The sequence below is a fragment of the Apodemus sylvaticus genome, chromosome X (assembly GCF_947179515.1).
Source record: "Apodemus sylvaticus chromosome X, mApoSyl1.1, whole genome shotgun sequence".
Lineage (NCBI taxonomy): Eukaryota > Metazoa > Chordata > Mammalia > Rodentia > Muridae > Apodemus > Apodemus sylvaticus.
The window spans coordinates 31,842,790-31,863,377 of NC_067495.1; the positions used below are offsets into that span (position 1 = coordinate 31,842,790).

At 39.6% G+C, this 20,588-nt stretch overlaps 1 protein-coding gene across 1 annotated transcript in view; it reads right to left on the reverse strand.

The window, feature by feature from the left end:
* Window positions 1-20,588, reverse strand: part of Map3k15 (mitogen-activated protein kinase kinase kinase 15) — a 131,397-nt gene that overhangs the window by 76,910 nt on the left and 33,899 nt on the right. Inside the window, exons 4-6 of the mRNA XM_052170747.1 lie at window positions 10,718-10,911; window positions 7,598-7,766; window positions 4,758-4,864 (exon numbers count right to left, since the gene is read on the reverse strand). Coding sequence (XP_052026707.1) covers window positions 4,758-4,864; window positions 7,598-7,766; window positions 10,718-10,911 — 470 coding nt within the window. The remainder of the gene's footprint in view (window positions 1-4,757; window positions 4,865-7,597; window positions 7,767-10,717; window positions 10,912-20,588) is intronic.

Consider the following 20,588-nt stretch of genomic DNA (forward strand, 5'->3'; position numbering starts at 1 on the left):
CTCAGGACCTTCAGAAGAGCAGTCAGTGCTCTTAATTGCTGAGCCATCTCTCCAGCTCCTATTTCATGTATTCTTTATTTGAAGACATCATTCATTGGTTGGAAGGCTGATGAGGACATCCTATAAGATCCCAGCTATTAAAACAAGTAGCATACATTTCTAGAATATTCTTCTGTACTGATATGACATGATTTCTTTTTTGTTTGTTTGTTTTTGTTTTGCGAGACAGGGTTTCTCTGTGTATCCCTGGCTGTCCTGGAACTAGCAAGATTTCATAAGTTAACAGCTTACTTACTGTGGACAAAATAATGTACATAATTCTTAAAATATTTTTCTTTATATATTATCAATGGAATAAGAAAGAAAGTAAAAATAAGACATTTAGACACCTGAGATTTTGAGGTTATATGTGAAACTATTTTATTCTGCAAATTTACAGTAGTCATGTTTGAATGGCCACTTAGCCAGAAACTACCATTTCCTAATTTCATTTGTGGCAAGATGGAGACTAAATTCACATCAGTGGAATGTAAGAAGTAGCAACTCAGTTGTTCTGACTAATTTTATGTCAGCTTGACAATAACTTGACACAAGTTATGGTTGTCTGAAAGGAGAGAACCTCAATTGAGAAAATGTCTCCATAAGATCAAGCTATAAGACATTTTCTTAATTAGTGGTTGATGCAGGAGAGTCCCGTACATTGTGGGTAGTGCCATCCCTGGGCTTGTGGTCCTGGGTTCTATAAGAATGCAGGCTGATACATGTAATAAGGACACATGCTCCACTATGTTCATAGCAGCCCTATTTATAATAGCCAGAAGCTGGAAAGAACCCAGATGTCCCTCAACAGAAGAATGGATACAGAAAATGTGGTATATATACACAATGGAATACTACTCAGCAATTAAAAACAATGAATTCATGAAATTTTTAGGCAAATGGTTGGAACTAGAAAATATCATCCTGAGTGAGATAACCCAATCACAAAAGAACGCACGTGGTATGTAGTCACTGATAAGTGGATATTAGCCTAAAAGCTCAAAATAAATGAATTACAATTCACAGACCACAGGAAGCTCAAGAAGGAGGACTTAAGTGAGAGTGTGTTGGTTCCTCTGAGAAAGGGAACAAAATACTCACAGGAACAATAAGGGAGACAAAGTGTGGAGCAGAGACTGAAGGAAAGGCCACCCAGAGACTGCCCTACCTGGGGATTCATCCTACAAACAGTCACCAAACCCTGACACTATTATGGACAACAAGAAGTGCATACCAAAAGGAGCATGTCATAGCTGTCTCTGGAGGGTCCCTGCCAGAGCCTTACAGATACAGAGGCAGATGCTAGCAGCCAACCATTGGACTGGGCGTGGGGTCACCAAGGGAGGAGTTGGAGGGTGGACTGGAGGAGCTGAAGGGATTTTACAGCCCCATGGGAAGAACAATGATTTCAGCCACCCAGATGTCCCAGGACTCCCAGGGACTGAACCATCAACCAAGGGGTACACATGGTTCTAGCCAAAAATGTGGTATAGGAATGCCTTGTTGGGCATCAGTGGGAGGAGAGGTCCTTGGTCAGGTAAAAGCTCAATAGAGGCCCCAACAAAGGGAAACCAAGGGGGGGAGGTGGGAGTGGGTTGGGTGGAGAGGCATATACTTAGAGGCAGGGGGTGGGAGGAGGGGTTGGGGTTTTCTGGGAGGGGGAAACAGGGAAAGGTTTTACCATATGAAATGTAAATGAAGATTATATTCAATAAAAAAAAGAATACAGGCTGAGCAAGGACTGAAGAATAAACAAGTCAGTAAGCAACAGCCCTCCATTGCCTCTACATCAGCTCCTGCTTCTAGGTTCCTGCTGTTTGAATTCCCATCCTAACTTTCTTCAATGATAAACAATGATAAACAGTAAGCCAAATAATCCCTTTCTTTCCCAAGTTGCTTCTGGTCTGGTCACAGCAATAGCACCCCTAACTAAGACACTACTTTAGAGAAAATTACTTGGTAGCATTCATAGCCTCGTCCCACACTATAAAAGTTACCCTGCAGGGATGGACTTTCTAGAAGAGCAGCAGCTTGATTACTTCATGTTCTGTGAGTCAAGTACATGGTATCCATAGAACAGGGTCTTGCCTTCAAGATCTGTATGGTAACCAATAGCATTGGCCATCACCTGTAATGTTTGAGGGGTCTATGGGACCTCACTGGCCAACTACTCCAAAAAAGGCATCTCATTCCTAGCATGGAGATTTTTACTTGTTAGCCTGTGGTGTCTAATAGAGGCATCGTTGCCCCCGTTATAGAGTCATTCCATTTCAGCTCCTTCTTTATGAGTGTACAAACATAAGTATATACACACATATTTATGCATACACATACACGCACGTACACACACCAACACACAGGCATGCATGCATGTATGCACACCTGACCTAGCAAGATATCCCAAGTCAGTTCAGTGTCATGAACATCATGACAGTAATAACTACTTCCTTACTGGATTTTAGCCTGAGTCCAGAAGATGATAACCATACCTTGGACCATTATCAGGCAAGGAAACTGTAGTTAGGCAAGTCATAAGCCCCAGTCTACTTTTATTCTACTAAATGAACATAGTATTAAACTGATTCCTAGTAACTTACCCCCATATATTAATATGTCTCTTAAGTATCATCAGAGAAACTACTAATTGTAGTAGATGATGATTAATAGAGACACCCAAACATGTCAAGGTACAAAGATTAAGAGACTGTGGAATGCTCAATCCTAAATTGAACACCTTCTTTCAAAGGCCCCAGAATCACTATAGAAGAGAATACGGAAATACTGTAAGAGTCAGAGGTTGTGGATGACAAGGAAACTCTTTTCTAGATATATCAGTGCAATTTTACATATGAAACAATGGTTGTGCCAATACACACAAGGCCATTGCCAGTTCAAGTCAGACAAAATCTCAGCATGGAGAGGTGAGATGGGCATGCAGTCTCACTACTGAGGAGCTATTAGTAATTGTTAGTGTAGGTAGAGAGAGAGTTAGTTTTCTTTAAAAGTGTAGCCCCCTGCTATGTTGACCATAAAGCAGTGGAAGGCCAGACAATCAAGAATGTATAGGCATCAAATTAGACTTGATGGGTTTTAAAAAGTAGATATACAAAAAAGTGGATATATTAATTTGGGTGGAGAGGTAAGAGGAGTGTATCTGGTGGTAGTTCTGGTGGGGGATGAATATGATCAAAATATAATGTACAAAACCAGAAAAAATTAATGAGGAAGGGGAGGAACTTGCCTCACACTTCCTTCTTGTCTCTACCCTGTTTTACAGGTTTCAGTGTAATAGTGGCAGCGAACTAGCTTCAACCATGCAGATGAGGCCAATATGATAGGGCAGTGGTTCTCAACCTTCCTAAGGCTGTGACTCTTTAATCTACTGACTATTTATGCTTTTGAGGCTTGTAGTCCCTAGGCAGGACTTTCTAAGTTACACACACACACACACACACACACACACCAACACCATGGATAATTTTATGTCAACTTGACATAGGTAGTCATCAGAGAGGAGGATCCTGCAATTGAGAAAATGTCTCCATAAGATCAGGCTGTAGAGAATTTTCCTAATTAGTAATTTATGGGGGAGGACCCAGCCCATTGTGGATGGTGCCTTCCCAGGGCTGGTGGTCCTGGGCTTTCTAAGAAGGCTGAGCAAGCAAATCAGTAAACAGCACCCCTCCATGGCCTCTATCAGTCCCTGCCTCTGGCTCCTGCTCTGTTTGAGTTCTTGCCTCAACTTCCTTTGATGATGAATAGTGGTATAAGCAAAACAGACCCCTGCCTCCCAAGTTTTTTTTTTGTTTTTTGTTTGTTTGTTTGTTTTTTGGTCATGGTGTTTCACTGCAGCAACAGACCCTAACCAAGGACCCATCTTTATCTATCATGCAGTATCAACCTTGTTGCTTCAGGTAGTCCTCTAGTGTCTAAAAGGTAATGCCAATACCTTTTGTGCTTTCTCTCTCTCTCCCAACCCACTTTCATTTTCAAGACAGGATTTCTTTGTGTAGTACTGGCTGTTCTTGAACTAGCTCTGTAGACCAGGCTGGCCTTGAACTCAGAGATCTGTATGCCTCTGCCTCCAGCATGCTGGAATCAAGGCATAAACTGCCTCTGCCTGGCAATACCTTTTTCATGTATGTGATCCCATTCTCTACGCTTAACCTTATGTCCTGCATTTGCCTTCACTTGCATCTTGTGTTCTGGCTGCACTGGATAATACTTGGATGCACCTTGTACAAAAAGAATTCTATGCTCACATTCCAGGCAAATTCCAGGCTCCATATTCTGCCCTTTCCCATACATGATATAATTCTTCAAAACTTACACAAGGAAAAACAGAGAAGCTTCTCTAACCCTAAACAGAACCTCTCTCTCTCTCTCTCTCTCTCTCTCTCTCTCTCTCTCTCTCTCTCTCTCTCTCTCTCTCTCTCTGCCTCCCTCCCTGCCTCTATGTCTCTGTCTCTGTCCGTGTCCCTCTCTGTCTCTCTCTGCTGTATCACTTTGGACAGCCCCTTCATTAAACCATTTATCTCCCTGAACTATTAGGTTTTCTTTTTCCTTATTCCTTTTGCTCTTTCCTTTCCTTTTTCTTCTTTTCTTTCCTTCCTTCCTCCCTCCCTCCTTTCCTCCCTCCCTTCCTCCCTCCCCCCCCTTTGAGGTAGAGTCTCATAACAGGTCACATATTCGCAAAACCTACACATAACCATTCTTACCTATTCAGTGCAAATGCATAGTGAAATTTAATGTTGTGCTGATCAGCCAAATCACATGTAGGCAGCATCTTCAGTGTTTCCACCAGCTTGACCATTGCATCATAGTCCTGTTGGCAAAAGGTCTCAGAGTGTGAGAAAGACAGGAAGCAGCCCTTCACAGATTTTTCTGGATAGTTATAAACATAAGACATGGTCCAAATTTAAAAATAAAATGTTCCTTGCAGACAGTATTTAGTGAAGTTAATTGTAGCCTTGACAAGCACAGAGAAAAAATATCAGAAAAAATAGATAAGACAGAGCAGGAATTCCTGCTACCAGAGCACACAAAGATCAATAGAAAATTTGTTACATCCCCGGAAAAGAGGGCAAGTGAGCCTGGTAACAGGAAAAAGATATTGTGTTCAGTGTGGGAGGGTTAATACCAGCAGCAGAACTGTGTTAAAATGAATTTGATAAATACAAGAAAACAGTCACTTTCCCATGCAAATGGAGGAAAATTTTACTTCTTCATACTTTGGGTAAATTAATATAATTTAGAATTTCTCAACTACAGCACTGTTGCTATTCTGGGCCTATATCTCTGCTCTGTGATGCTGTCCTGTGTATTGTTAAATTGGGTAGCTGCCATCCTACTAGAAGACACAAGTAACCCTATTCCACAAGTCAGTTTTGATGAATGGAATATCTCTTCAGACAATGCCAAATACCCCAAGGCTGAGAATTACTGTTCCAAATGTTGCATACATTTCCCTGGGATTAAATTGCTACTAAGTGTGTCTCTACAGGGTCCCATTTTAGCAGTGCCATTAACAATTACTCTTCTGGGTATATGCCCAGGAGTGGTATAGCTGGGTCCTCAGGTAGTACTATGCCCAATTTTCTGAGGAACCTCCAGACTGATTTCCAGAGTGGTTGTACCAGCTTGCAATCCCACCAGCAATGGAGGAGAATTCTCCTTTCTCCACATCTCTGCCAGAATCTGCTGTCAAGAAGTGCTTGCTGACAGGAGCCTGATATGGATGCTTCCTGAGAGGCTCTGCCAGAGCCTTACTGATACAGATGAGAATGGTTACAACCAAACATCAGACTGAGAATGGGGACTACAACAGAGGAGTTAGAGAAAGGACTGAAGGAGCTGAAGGAGTTTGCAGCCCCATAGGAGGAAGAACAACAATATCAACCAACCAGATGCCCCAGAGCTCCCAGGGACTAAACTACCAACCAAGGAGTATACATGGCTCCAGCTGCATATGTAGCAGAGGATTGCCTTGGCAGGCATCAATGAGAGGAGAGGCCCTTGGTCCTATGAAGGTCCTATAGATGCCCCAGTGTAGGGGGATGCCAGGGAGGTGAGGCCTGAGTGGGTGGGTGGGTGGGTGGGTGGGTGGGTGTGGGAGCTCCCTCATAGAAGCGCGGGGTTGGGGGGGGTGTTTCAGAGGGGAAACTGGGAAGGGGAATAACATTTGAAATGTACATAAATAAAATAACCAATAAAAAACTTAAAAGTACATTATAATACAGTTAAATAAATGTTAAAAAAAATTACTCTTTACCCAAGCACAGAACTACTGGTATTGGCAAACTTTCTACTTTCCAGTCAATAGAGAGAATCTTCCTACAGATATCAGACACCTGGCTTTAGACCTTGGTGCTGCTGTCTCAGAAAAGACAATATATCCCTGTAACTTTCCAGCTCTACTTTGAGCCTAAGAGTTCTATCAATGAAAAATTAACAACCGAAGGCATTCAGGAACAGGAGAACAGAAGAAACCAGCAACTCTAAGAAACATTTCAAAAGCAGGATATGGTAGCATATGCCTATAATCACTATATTGGTGAATGGAAAGTAAGAGCATCTGGAGTTCAAAGTCATAATCACCTACAGAGCAAGGTCAAGGCTCAATTGGCTTATAAAGACCTGTCTCCAAATAACAGCAAAACCAAAACCAAAAAGAACTACTTCAAGAAAAGTCAATCATATTTTCTTGTTGCATAATAGCAATCTGCTATTAAAGGCAGTTAGTTATATATTTTGTCACTCCGGCCATGCGTTCCTTAGTAGCTAACTCTGTCCTTGGTCCAGATCATAAATTGATGGCTCCATCATTCAGATGTACAGACATATATCTGTAGTGTAGCTTTGTAGTATTTTACAAGTAAAGCATATTAGACTATGTGCTTCCAGAAGGAAGAGACTCAAGATACTCTTAAAACTTGATCAATTTGGAAAAAAGTCCCCAGTTTCCTTCATATTTCCACACCTCATACCTGGGTCTCAAAATCTTTCAGTATCTTCTGATGCTGATTTTACAATAACCATCTCTATTCCCTAGTTCTGTAACATAGCCCAGCTACTGCTACTCTCATGGATGAGTAGTGGTAAAAAGAGAAAGATGAATTAAAGATTTAAAGGAGATGCCAGAAGAGTTGGGAACAAGGGCAATCAAGCTATTATAGTCAGCCTCGGTTTGAATCTTGACTTTACCGCACTCTGAATTTGAACAGGTTCTCTGTACCTCAAATTTCTTCATTTAAAAGTAAAATAGGAACAATTAGAGCAAACCTAAATCAGAGGGTTAAGAGGACTTAATGAATCTACATTTACAATGAATTGGATGATAATAATAATAATAAATATTAAATTATTAGTTTCATATTTTAAGCAGTTCTATACAAATAGGACCTCTTGCTACAATTCTCACTCCAGCCCTAATATAACAAATTATCTCTAAATTGTACACAATAGCTCATCACCAGGTCAGATACCTAGTTAGATACAAGAGCTTCTTCACCACACTCCTGATGTAAGTATGCTAGCCATACCTACGCACACTTCATACCTGGATATCACGGTAGGACAGAAGTAAGTTAATGATGATGTCTGATGTCAGAACCTCAATGTTATCCATGCGGAATTTGATCCGAGTCAACTCTTTTGCCAGTTCATCACCTTGGTATTTCTCTCTGGCTTTCCGGATGTCATTTAACAATGTTTCTTTATAATAAGCACTAGAGAAAGAAACAAAAACTCCTGATCATATAAGGCATGCAGGACCTTCTTTAGTGTTCAAATAAGCATGGCTCTCAATAATACATAAGGACCTTGGCCATTCCTCAGCCTGCCTATACCAGTAAACATAAGATGGTGTCTACCTTTTTTTGCATACTGCAGCAATAAATTAGTAAATGATAATAAAATTCAGTTTACTACAACCTTAAAAATATCTTCAAAGCTGAAGTTTCAGTCTATAGAATTGTCAATGCATACCCAAGAATTACACACACACACACACACACACACACACACACACACAGTATGAAGTGAGCTCATATGATTATTTAATTTTCCACACTATCAACAGACAAAAGCCAAACAAAACTCCAAAAGACATGTGACCTAGGTAAATAAATTTTAGAAACATTCTCATCCTGTAAGTGTTCCCAGTTAGTAGTCATGAAGTAGTTCCCAGGTTAAGGAGATGGAAAACTGGTGGTGTGCTTTTGAGCAATCCAACAAGGGATATACAGAGACCATGCCAGGAAGATTACAGATAACTGTCACCCTTAGCTTTCCTTGTTATATTTTTCTGTGAAGTGTTTTCTAATATAAAATAAAAAAAAATCCCTCTTCTGAGCATTTAAACAACAGAATGGTATGTAAAAACATTTAAAATAGTAAATCTACCCTGAAATGTCTTCACAGCCTTTCATACAACCAATATTAGTATGTGGTACTTAATTTATGACTCGAAGAATCCTAATTTAATGGTACAGAAGTCAATGATGACCATAGATTGACTTAAGTATCTTGACTATTTTCCAAGTAATTTTAAATAGAGCCTGGGAATTACCAAGTGGTAATGGTATCAACCCATCAAGAAGCTGAAGTTATATAACTAAGTGTAAAGAATAAATTTAGGAAAGAGTAAATTAAATAATCAACTCTATAGAAGGGAAAATAACAGATAAATGAGAACGGATGGTACTTAGTCTGAAAAATTATGAAATAGTGGCACATAAATGTGCATACAGCACATAGCCTGGGCCAATGTCCCTAATAAGACCTCAATTGACAAATAACAGAGTAATAGCCTACAGAATGAGTTCTGCTATAAAAATACCAGGGCACTGCTTTCATTCTTTATTTCCTTATTTGTCAAGTACCATTACACTAATGATGAGCAAATTAGTAGGTCCTGCCAGTATTCTGTTATTCTGTTATTAACTGAATGAGTCATTTAGTTAGGTTATATCCATTGTCCATTCAGCAGACTATAAAGGCATCAAAGCCATTAAGGTATTATTAGCTTGGCCTGATGAATAAAAAGTTATACTTTAGTCTTGCTTTCAGGGTAACTGAAAAGTCCCCTAAAAATAAAATATAATAAGATCAGTAACTTTTATGTAAATGAAATTATGCCTGACATGTTGGAGACAGCAGATACATAGTATGCAACCATTTCTGTATCTGGTAACCAGGGAGGGTGTTGTTAATCACTGTGGACTTGGAAATGGTTTCCAAGTGCTTTCAAGCACAAGACTCAAGATAAAGATAATAAATCTGCCAGAGTTGGTACCTGGGCTAAAATCCTACCTGCCATTCCTGTTACAGAGGTTTTTAAACATAAGCACCATTAACCCCCTCATTAACCACTGTCAGGCACCAGTCTCAGGAGTCCACCAATAGGTATTTTGAGCCTTTGGAATTTAAAATAATCCTTCCCCAGCTTGTTTTCCTCCTAATACATGGATTTAAATGAATGAGAGACAAACTCAAACCTATTTCTTAAAGAAATGATTCCTCTGTCAGATTTAAGCTCTATATCCCTTCATTAGACCTAAAAATATTCTATTAGGAGACATTTCTCTCTAAATTTTTCCTTTGAAGTAAAATAATAGCTAACAAGGTGTCAAAGAGCCCCTTATTTGTTTTCTGTTGCTGCCATCTGGGTTTTGAGATTTCTTCCCCAATAAATTCTGTATCCTAAAGGGAAAGGCAAGAGGACAGAAAAGGTGAGAGGCTGTTATGACTTTGATGCAGCACATTGATGGTGACCCTCAACAGTTCACAGTGCCGTGATCTGAGCCACAGGATGATATGTGGTCCTTGACATTTTATTACAAGTCGGTTCTGCCAGTCCTTTGGATTTTCATTTGTTTTGGAAGAACAAATTCTTCTTATGACACAACTTACAGGAAATAAATCCTTTAAATTGGCTGTGAGTAAAACAACGGGGATCCTCTAGTTAAGAATAATTTCCTGCCTTTAACTTTTTAACTAACAACACTGAAAGTATGGTCTATTGAGCACTAAGGTTCCAAAAGAGGCAATGACTTCTCCAAGGCTACCCAGTGAGCAATCACCTAAGCCAGGATTCATAGTCAGACCTGTCCACCTCTGAATGGACAGCATACCCCATGACGTCAATCTATGGATAATATGTCACAGGACATCCTGAGGTCAGCTTGGTTGAAGCTTGACTCAATGCATGCTTATAACAAGAACTTAAGGTCAGAATGACCTTGCTTTGGCATTTTCAGAACCTGAATAACTGAGAGTATAAAGTTATGTCCAAAAATTATCTGAAAACACAGAATCTTAGAGTTGAAAAAGCTCTAACAACAATCATGGAGTTAAGTTTCCCATTTTCTAAAGGAGAAAAGAGCCATAGAGTAGAAGAGTTACATAGCAAGGACACATAGGGAACCATGGTTAACCCCAGGTCCAATTCTGGCCATCTAAACTTCAGTCCTCTTCTTTTCTGGCTTCATCTTAGGAACTTACCTTAGTAAGGAACTAAAGGGGCAATGATGGATTCCAGGATGACTAAGTGGATAGCCAATGAACCCTATTCTCTAGGTATCCTTGCCACTTCAAAGTATACCTTATACCACTTTCATGGAAGTAGAGGGGAATTTCTGCAAGACTCCCAAGATTTTTAATAGCTGATAGAAATTACCATGAAGTCACACGGATGTCCTTAAGGAGGCTGGTGAACCTGTCCACCAGGGGCATACACAGCGGGCCCAGGATGGTGTCCCAGTTAGGCTGCATGTACTCTGAGGCTCTCCTCTGAGCATCACTCTCACAGCAAAAATAGTCAGCACATGGTGTCACAGTGTAGGGAATGAAATAATAATTTCCACTAGATGCCTATAAAAAATAAACAAAAAGTGTTTCAGAAAGCAAGTGATACAGAAGTACACAGCTATGGCCCTTAGCAGGTATGACAGGGAAGGAGAAGGTGTACAATATGAACAACACTTTGTGTGATATCATTACAAATCTATTAGGCTTAAAAGAGAAAAACACTCAATTCCAAATCACTACTAGCTTGCCTCTGAATTTCATTGGCAAAATAGAGTTTTAAGTTCTAGAAACCATATAAGCTCATTACCTGTCCTCCAAACCACAAGAACCTGGATCCCTTGAAAATCAAAGATTATAAAGTGACATATTGGTTTTTAGTGTAAATTAAAAGTCCACATTATTTGATGATTTAATACAGGTGCTATTAACTTTTGTGAATAAAAATGGTTTTACAAGAATCACATATTGATACATATTATTACTTTCAAAGATTTTGGGAACAAAATCTGTTGAAGTATTTTATAGCATTAAGCAATACTCATGTACAGCAACATCTTTTGTTCTACAGAATATTATATTTGACTAATTCATGATCCTTTGAAAAGCATAAGCAAAATACCTTTAGAAGGCATTTTAACTCAGTACTCCAATTTAATACAAGGAAAGCTAAAAATACATTCTTTATATATTCTTATACTCAATCATCTTTATATACACACATATATGCATATAAATAAGTTGGCATAAATAAACAATAAAAGAATGGAGACCAAGGGCCTGACTTCATAAAACTTTATTTGAAAATAACTGGAGGTTGTACCATGAATAGTTTATATCTTGTTGAATTATTGGACAAAGGGCTCCCATGGACCACCCCCAGGAGATTATCAAAGATATTGGTTGCTCTCCACAACCTGATAGTAAGGCCATATTGCTGAATACAATGTTTACTTATGTCATCAAACATGAAGTCAAGATGGTACCCAACCAAACACTTTCTGTCTAGCATTTATTATGCTGATGGGAGTTATTCATCAGTGTCACTCAGCTATAAAACTTACAACCTGTAACAGTGTCTTGGCTGCAGGATATATGGTGCAATGGTGCAACAGATATTACAGGGCTCACCAACAATTTCTTGGCTGGATTTACGTCCCATTCCATTAGGAACCTGCTAAAGTGGCCAACAACAAGATTGGTCATGGGCCTAGGGGGAAAAACCTACTACTATTATTCGGCTAAAGAAACAGAGGAATAAAATGACTCCTAATGACACTGCTATGCCAATAGACAAACGTCTCACTCAAGTTCTCATCAGAAAAGGTTCGTTTTGTTGTAGATGGGGACTACCACAGAGACCTTGGGACCTAGCCTTGAGCTGGTTCCCACTTTGGGCCTTCCACTGGACCTCTTTTTCCTCAGGCTCTTCTCCATTTTTGTCCCTGTAGTTCTTTCAGACAGGAACAATTCTGGGTCAGAGTTTTTGACTGTGTGATGGCAACTCCATCCCCCCACTTGATGCCCTGTATTTCTGCTGGAAGTGGACTCTTTGAGTTCCCTCTTCTCAATGTAGGGCATTTCATCAAAGGTCCCTCCTTTTGAGTCCTGAGAGTCTCTCACCTCTCAGGTATCTGGTACATTCTGAGGGTCCCAACAAACCTCCTACCTCCCGAGGTTATCTGCTTCCATTCTTTCTGTTGGCCCTTTCTCCCCAACACAACACCTGATCACATTCCCCCTTTCCCTTCCCTGTCCCCTTTGCCATCCAGGTCCCTCCCTCCCTCCCCCATCCTGTGATTGCTTTCTTCTCCCAAGCAGGAGTGAGAAGTCTTCATTTGGGCCCTTCGTCTCGTTCACCTTTTTGAGTTCTGTGGACTCTAGGGTATTTCTGTGCTCTTTTGGGGGGGGGGGCTAATATCCACTTATTAGTGAATACATACCATGCATGTCCTTTTGGGTCTGAGTTACCTCACTCAGGATGATATTTTCTAATTCCATCCATTTGCCTGCAAAACTCAGGATGTGCTCATTCTTAATAGCTAAATAGTATTCCATTGTGTAAATGAACATTTACTGTATCCATTCTTCCACTGTGGGACATCTGGGTTGTATCCAGCTTCTGACTATCACAAATAAGTCTGCTATGAACATAGTGGAGCATGTGCCCCTGTGGCATGATTGAGTATCTTTTGGGTATACTCCCAAGAGTGGTAGAGCTGGTCTTCAGGTAGATTTATTTCCAATTTTCTGAGGAACCTTCAGATTGACTTCCAGAGTGGTTGTACCAGTTTGCAATCCCACCAGCAGTGGAGGAGTGTTCCTCTTTCTCCACATCCTCTCCAGCATCTTCAGTCACCTGAGGTTTTGATCTTACCAATTCTGACTAGTATAAGGTAGAATCTCAGGGTCATTTTGATTTGCATTTCTCTGATCACAAAGGACTTTGAACATTTCTTTAGGTACTTTTCAGCATTTGAGATTCCTCTGTTGTGAATTCTGTTTAGTTCTATACCCCAATTTTTGATTGGGTTGTTTGGTTTTTTTGGAGGTTAACTTCTTGAGTTCTTTATATATTTTGGATATTAGCCCTCAATCAGATGTGGGGTTAGTGAAGATTTTTTCCTAATTTGTAAGTTGCCAATTTGTCCTATTGACTATATCTTTTGCCTTACAAAAAGCTTTCCAGAATATCTTGGGGTAACTCTAAACAAACAAGTGAAAGACCTGTATGACTACAACTTCAAGTCTCTCAAGAAAGAAATCTAAGAAGATCTCAGAAAAATGGAGAGATCTCCCACGTTCATGGATTGGCAGAATTAACATAGTAAAAATAGCCATTCTACCAAAGGCAATCTACAGATGCAATGCAATCCCCATTAAAATCCCAACACAATTCTTCAAAGACATGGAAAGAGCAATTCTCAAACTCAGAATGGAAAAGCAAAAAAATCCACGATAGCAAAAACAATTCTTAACAATAAAAGAACTGCTGGGGGAATCACCATCCCTGACCTCAAGCTGTACTACAGAGCAATAGTGATAAAAAACTGCATGGTTCAGAAAAGACATGTTGATCAATGAAATAGAATTGAAGACACCAAAATAAAACCACACACTTATGGACACTTGGATCTTTGACAAAGAAGCCAAAAATATACAATGGGAAAAAGAAAGCATCTTCAACAAATGGTGCTGGTCTAAATGTTTGTCTGTAGAAAAATGAAAATAGATCCATATTTGTCACCTTGCACAAAGCTCAAGTCCAAGTGGATCAAGGACTTCCACATAAACCCAAATACACTCAATCTAATAGAAGAGAAAGTAAGAAGAGCCTTGAACTCATTGGCACAGGGGGAAATTTCCTAAACAGAATTCCAATGGCTCATGATCTAAGATCAAGAATTGATAAATGGGACCTCAGTCTTTTCTTTAAACTTTCAGGGGAAAAAACACTAGTTTAAAAATTTGGACTTTATCATCTACGGTCTTCAAACTAGGTTTGGTGGCATATGCCTGTAATCTTAGCACTTTGGGGATAGAGGCAGGGAACCAGAAGTTCAAGATTATCTCTAGCTCTATACTAGGTTCATGGCTAGCCTAACATATATAGAGACTCAGACCCTGAAAATAATTTTAGACCTTTAATTCCTGTATCTCAACTTAAATTTTGAAAGAATTTATATGGCAAGAAGAGCCATTCTTCTAACTTCTTCCAATTTTTAAACTAAAGTAATAGAGGTGTGATAGTTTGTATATGCTTGGCCCAGGGAGTGGCCCTATTAGGAGGTGTGGACTTGTTGGAGTAGGTGTGTCATTGTGGGTTTGGGCTTAAAACCCTTACCCTAGTTGCCTGGAAGCCAGTCTTCCACTAGTAGCCTTCAGATGAAGATGTAGAACTCTCAGCTCTGCCTGCACCATACCTGCCTGGATGCTGCCATGCCCTGGCCTTGATGATAATGGATTGAACCTCTGAACCTGTAAGCCAGCCCTAATTAAATGAAGTCCTTTATAAGAGTTGCCTTGGTCATGGTGTCTGTTCACTGCAGTAAAACCCTAACTAATACAAGAGTTATCTAGGAAGTTGGACATAGTAAAGATTTAACATCAGAAAATATTTTTGTGGGATTGTGGAGATGGTTTATTCAGTATAGTGTCTGCTGCACAAGTGCAAGAACCTAACTTGGGATCCACAACACCCAAATAAAAGCCAGACCTGGGTCTTGTTTATAATCCCTAATGCTAAGGGACATAAGCAGACAGATCCCTAAAGCATATTGGACGGCCAACATAGGTAAATAGATATCTCCAGGTTAAATAAGAGACTATCAAAAAATGAGGAGAGCACTTTAGGAAAATAGCTGACATTAACCTCTAGTATCATTTGCATGAACTTACATAAACACAACTCACATGAATGCATGTGCATACATTTCACAAAATGGATAATTTAAAAAGTATACTGTATGTCCAAATGGGATATCAAATAAAGGGCAAGGCTGATTTTTAAATTAAAAAATAAATGTATTATAGAGAAAATTTTCATAATATCATGATCTAAGATCAAGCAGAAAATTTGGGAAATTTTACAACTTATAATCTGCTTTGTGGAAGTATAGGTAGCATTCTTGTTTCTACTTTAATTTAAAATATATTTAATTATCCTGAAATTCTCTTTTTGCCCTGTGTTGGGCCCTGTTATATCACATTTTGAATCTTAAAATAATCTATTAAAAATTACCAACACTATCTCACTAAAACACACTTCAAACTAAGTGAGTTTTAACTTGGTGACCATAGGATCGAGCAGTAATTTTAGTTCTGTAGAACTTGAGTATCTGTTCTAACTACTATACTCAACTATAGGCATGTTCAACCTAACACAGACCACCCACAAACACAGGAGCAGGGGCCATGTGCCTATACAATTGTGTGTATGGATACAAATTCAAGTTACATGTTTGTGTAGTCATGAATTAATTTTCTTATTTTCAAATATTTACAAACTATTTTCATAACCCATCCTTGGGTCTGGAGAGATGGCTCAGTGATTAAGAGCACTGACTGTTCTAGAAGACGACCTAGGTTTAGTTCTAAGTGCCCACATGGCAATCCAACACCCTCTTCTGGCCTCTGTGTTCACTAGACATGCTACAATCATGTAGGCAAATACTCTTACACATGAAATAAAAATATTTTTAAAAATTCTCAACTCTGAGGCCTTATAAAAATAAGTAATAGGTCTAGCTTGTCTCAGACTAAGCCTTCAGATGGCCCATTAACCATGAAAATAAGGTTCTCTGAGAGTAACTACCCGGCTGTGAAACAGCAGCTGCAAACCATCACTGAGGGTACCAGCTATAGGCTCACATTAAAACCCTCAGAATGGAAGTGCCAATATTACAACTAGAAGGTGAAAAAGTTCATCTGTGTGGATAATAACTGCAGAAATGTGGCTCACTACTTCACCATCACCAGGAATTAAAATTACCTGTATCCAAGGAATGAAAGCCCCTTCCCTCTTTCTAATACTTTGAAGTTCTCAGAGATCAAATTGCTAAGTAAACTAAGGTTTTTTTTAATTTATTGATATATTTATTTACATTTCAAATGATTTCCCCTTTTCTGGACCCCCACTCCCCGAAAGTCCCATCAGTCCCCTTCCCTCCCCCTGTTTTCCCACCCAACCCTTCCCACTTCCCTGTTCTGATTTTGCTCTATACTGCTTCACTGAGTCTTTGGGCTCAGTGGTTAAGAGCACTGACTGCTCTTCCAAAGGTTCTGAGTTCAAATCCCAGCAACCACATGGTGGCTCACAACCACCAGTATTGAGATCTGATGCCCTTTTCTGGGATGTCTGAAGACAGCTACAGTGTACTTACATAGTAAACTAAGGTTTTGATGGATCAGAGACAATTTTTTCCTCTTCCCTGCCAGGAAATCCATATTGCTAAAGAAAATAAATTAAGTTAGATTTGCATATCCGAGGTTGAAGTATTTTTTGAACAGAAACTGATGGTTATGGTAAAGGCCTTCCAATTTCAGATCGAAGGAGGATAAGACTAAATGCATTGCTGAGATACAGAAGGTAAAATGTGTTTGAAGAATTACAGCCTATTTTAAGGATATTTGTGTCAAACTAGATGTGTCCCAAGCACCTCAGAGCCTATCTCCAGAAAAATTCCTGGTTAAATTCCAGGGGAAGAGAAGGGGGCTTACGGGACTTTTGGGGAGTGGGGGGGCTAGAAAAGGGGAAATCATTTGAAATGTAAATAAATTATATCGAATAAAAAAAATTTAAAAAAAAAACCTGTTAAATTCCGGTTTAAACTGGTTAAATTCCTGTTTAAAAAACATTTTAAGTTCCTGTAAAAAGTCCTAAGGATATATAACAAATGGAAAAACACTGTTCAGGAAATTTCACTAAATAGTGATAAGACAAGTAAAATTCTGAGCCATAATCTGTTTAGCCTCAATTGGCAGAAATTATATTCAGAGTAGCCAAAAAGATGAGAATTTTTCCAGCTGAGTCTAGGATGAGACCATGTCTTAGTGTTGTAGGTGCTCTATTCCTATCAAGTGTGATCAAAAGGATCACAGCTTCCCTTTGCCTCCTAGCACTTTTTTTTAATACAACAGAAGCTCTTTCCTAGGAGGCAACAACAATGACTCAGCAATAACAATATGTTCTGAATGGTTTTGCTCCTGATCATTGAGAAGGTGAAGATTTCATACCAGGAGGTGCAAGCTAAGAAGACCCAGGGCTGCCACCTCTACCCCTTGTATCATAGAGCAAAGTATCAACACAAGAAAAGTTATTGCCAGGAGCAGTTGGGACAGGATCCTTCTGGACACCATTTGCACCTGGGAGCTAAGGCTATTCTGAAGCCCTCTATGTACAGATCCTGCCAGGAGAGGGCTGCTCACCCAGGAGTGTGCTCACTCCCTGACTAAGAGGTGAAATAGTCACTTTCTCTCCAATAACTGTCCAAAACGGGACCAGCCTGAAGCACACAGGGCACGGGAACAATGAAGCAGCTGAGACAGGATCCTTCCGATCTCCATCTGCTCCTGGAGCTAAGACTGTGTTCCTGGAGCTAAGGCTGTTCCACAGCCCTCTGCACACAGGTTCCTCCAGGAGAGAGCTGGTCTCCCCCCGGAGTGCTGATGCAGGCTTACAGACCCACAGGAGGGACAAGCTCCAGCAAGAAACAGCAAGACCAACTAACACCAAAGATAACCAGATGGCAAAAGGCAAGCACAAGGACCCTACCAACAGAAACCAAGGCTACATGGGATCATAAAAACCCAGTTCTCCCACCACAGCAAGTGCTGGTTTGCCCAACACACTGGAAAAGCAAGATTTGGATTTAAAATCACATCTCATGATGCTGATAGAGGACTTTAAGGAGGACATAAATAACTCCCTTAAAGAAATACAGGAGAGCACAGGTAAACAGTGTTCCCTTAAAGAGAAAACACAAAAATCCCTTAAAGAATCCTTAAAGAATTACAGTAAAACACAACCAAAGAGGTGAAGGTTTTGAATTGAACAAAACCATCCAGGACCTAAAAATGGAAGTAGAAACAATAAATAAATCACAAAGAGAGACAACTCTAGAGACAGAAAACCTAGGAAAGAGATCAGGAGTCATAGATGCAAACATCACCAACAGAATACAAGACATAGAAGAAAGAATATCAGGTACAGAAGATACCATAGAAAATATTGACACAACAGTCAAAAACCATGCAAAATGCAAAAAGCTCCTAACCCAAAACATGCAGGAAATCCAGGACACAAAGAGAAGACCAAACCTAAGGATAATAGGTATAGAAGAGAGTGAAGATTCCCAACTTAAAGGGCCAGTAAATATCTTCAACCAAATTATAGAAGAAAACTTCCCTAACCTAAGGAAAGAGATGCCCATGAACACACACACAAGAAGCCTACAGAATTCCAAATAGATTAGCTAAGAATGGAAATCCTCCAAATTCTTGCCAAAACAATTCTACAGATTCTTCAATCTACAGATTCTATGCAATCCCCATCAAAAATTCCAACTCAATTCTTCATAGAGTTAGAAAGAGCAATTTGCAAATTCATCTGGAATAACAAAAAACCCAGGATAGAGGAAACTATTGTCAACAATAAAAGAACTATTGGGGAAATCACCTTCCCTGACCTCAAGCTGTACTGCAGAACAATAGTGATAAAGAATGTATGGTATTAGTACAGTGACAGGCAGGTAGATCAATGGAATAGAATGGAAGACCCAGAAATGGACCCACACACCTTTGGTCACTTGATATTTTGACAAAGGAGCTAAAATCATCCAGTGGAAAAAAAGACAACACTTTCAACAAACGGTGCTGGTTCAACTGGTGGTTAGCATGTAGAAGAATGCAAATCGATCCATTCATATCTCCTTGTACAAAGCTCAAGACCAAGTGGATCAAGGACCTCCACATAATACCAGATACACTAAAACTAATAGAAAAGAAAGTGGGAAGACCGTTGAGGACATGGGCACAGGGAAAAATTTCCTGAAGAGAACACCAATAACTTATGCTTTAAGATCAAGAATTGACAAATGGGACCTCATAAAATTGCCAAGCTTCTGTAAGGCAAAGGACACTGTCAATCAGACAAAACAGTAACCAACAAATTGGGGAAAGACATTTACCAAACCTACATCCAATAGAGGACTAATATCCAATATATACAAAGAACTCAAGAAGACTCCAAAGAAAGAAATAATCCTATAAAAATGGGGTACAGAACCCAGGTATCCCTCAACAGAAGAGTGGATGCAAAAAATGTGGTATATATACACAATGGAGTACTATTCAGCCATTAGAAACAATGAATTAATGAAATTCTTAGGCAAATGGATGGAGCTAGAGAACATCATACTAAGTAAGGTAACCCAGACTCAAAAGGTGAAACATGGTATGCACTCACTAATAAGTGGATATTAACCTAGAAAACTGGAATATCCAAAACATAATCCACACATCAAATGAGGTACAAGAAGAAAGGAGGAGTGGCCCCTTGTTCTGGAAAGACTCAGTGAAGCAGTATTCAGCAAAACCAGAACGGGGAAGTGGGAAGGGGGGGTGAGAGGACAGGGGAAGAGAAGGGGGCTTACGGGACTTTCGGGGAGTGGGGAGCTAGAAAAGGGGAAATCATTTGAAATGTAAATAAAAAATTAAAAAAAATGGGGTACAGAGCTAAACAACGAATTCTCAACTGAGGAATATCAAATGGCTGTGAAGCACCTAAAGAAATGTTTAACATCCTTAGTCATCAGGGAAATGCAAATCAAAACAACCCTGACATTCCATCTCACACCAGTCAGAATGGCTAAGGTTAAAAACTCAGGTGACAGCAGATGTTGGTGAGGATGTGGAGAAAGAGGACCACGTTTCCATTGTTGGTTGGATTGCAAGCTGGTAAACCTACTCTTGAAATCAGTTTGGCAGCTCCTCAGAATATTGGACATAGTACTACCTGAGGACCCAGCTATACCACTCCTGGGGATATACCCAGAGGATGCTCCAACATGTAATAAGGACACATGCTCTACTATGTTCATAGCAGCCTTATTTATAATAGCCAGAAGCTAGAAACAACCCAGATGTCCCTCAACAAAGGAATGGATACAAAGAATGTGGTACAACAATGGAGTACTACTCAGCTACTAAAAACAATGAATTCATGAAACTCATAGGCAAATGGA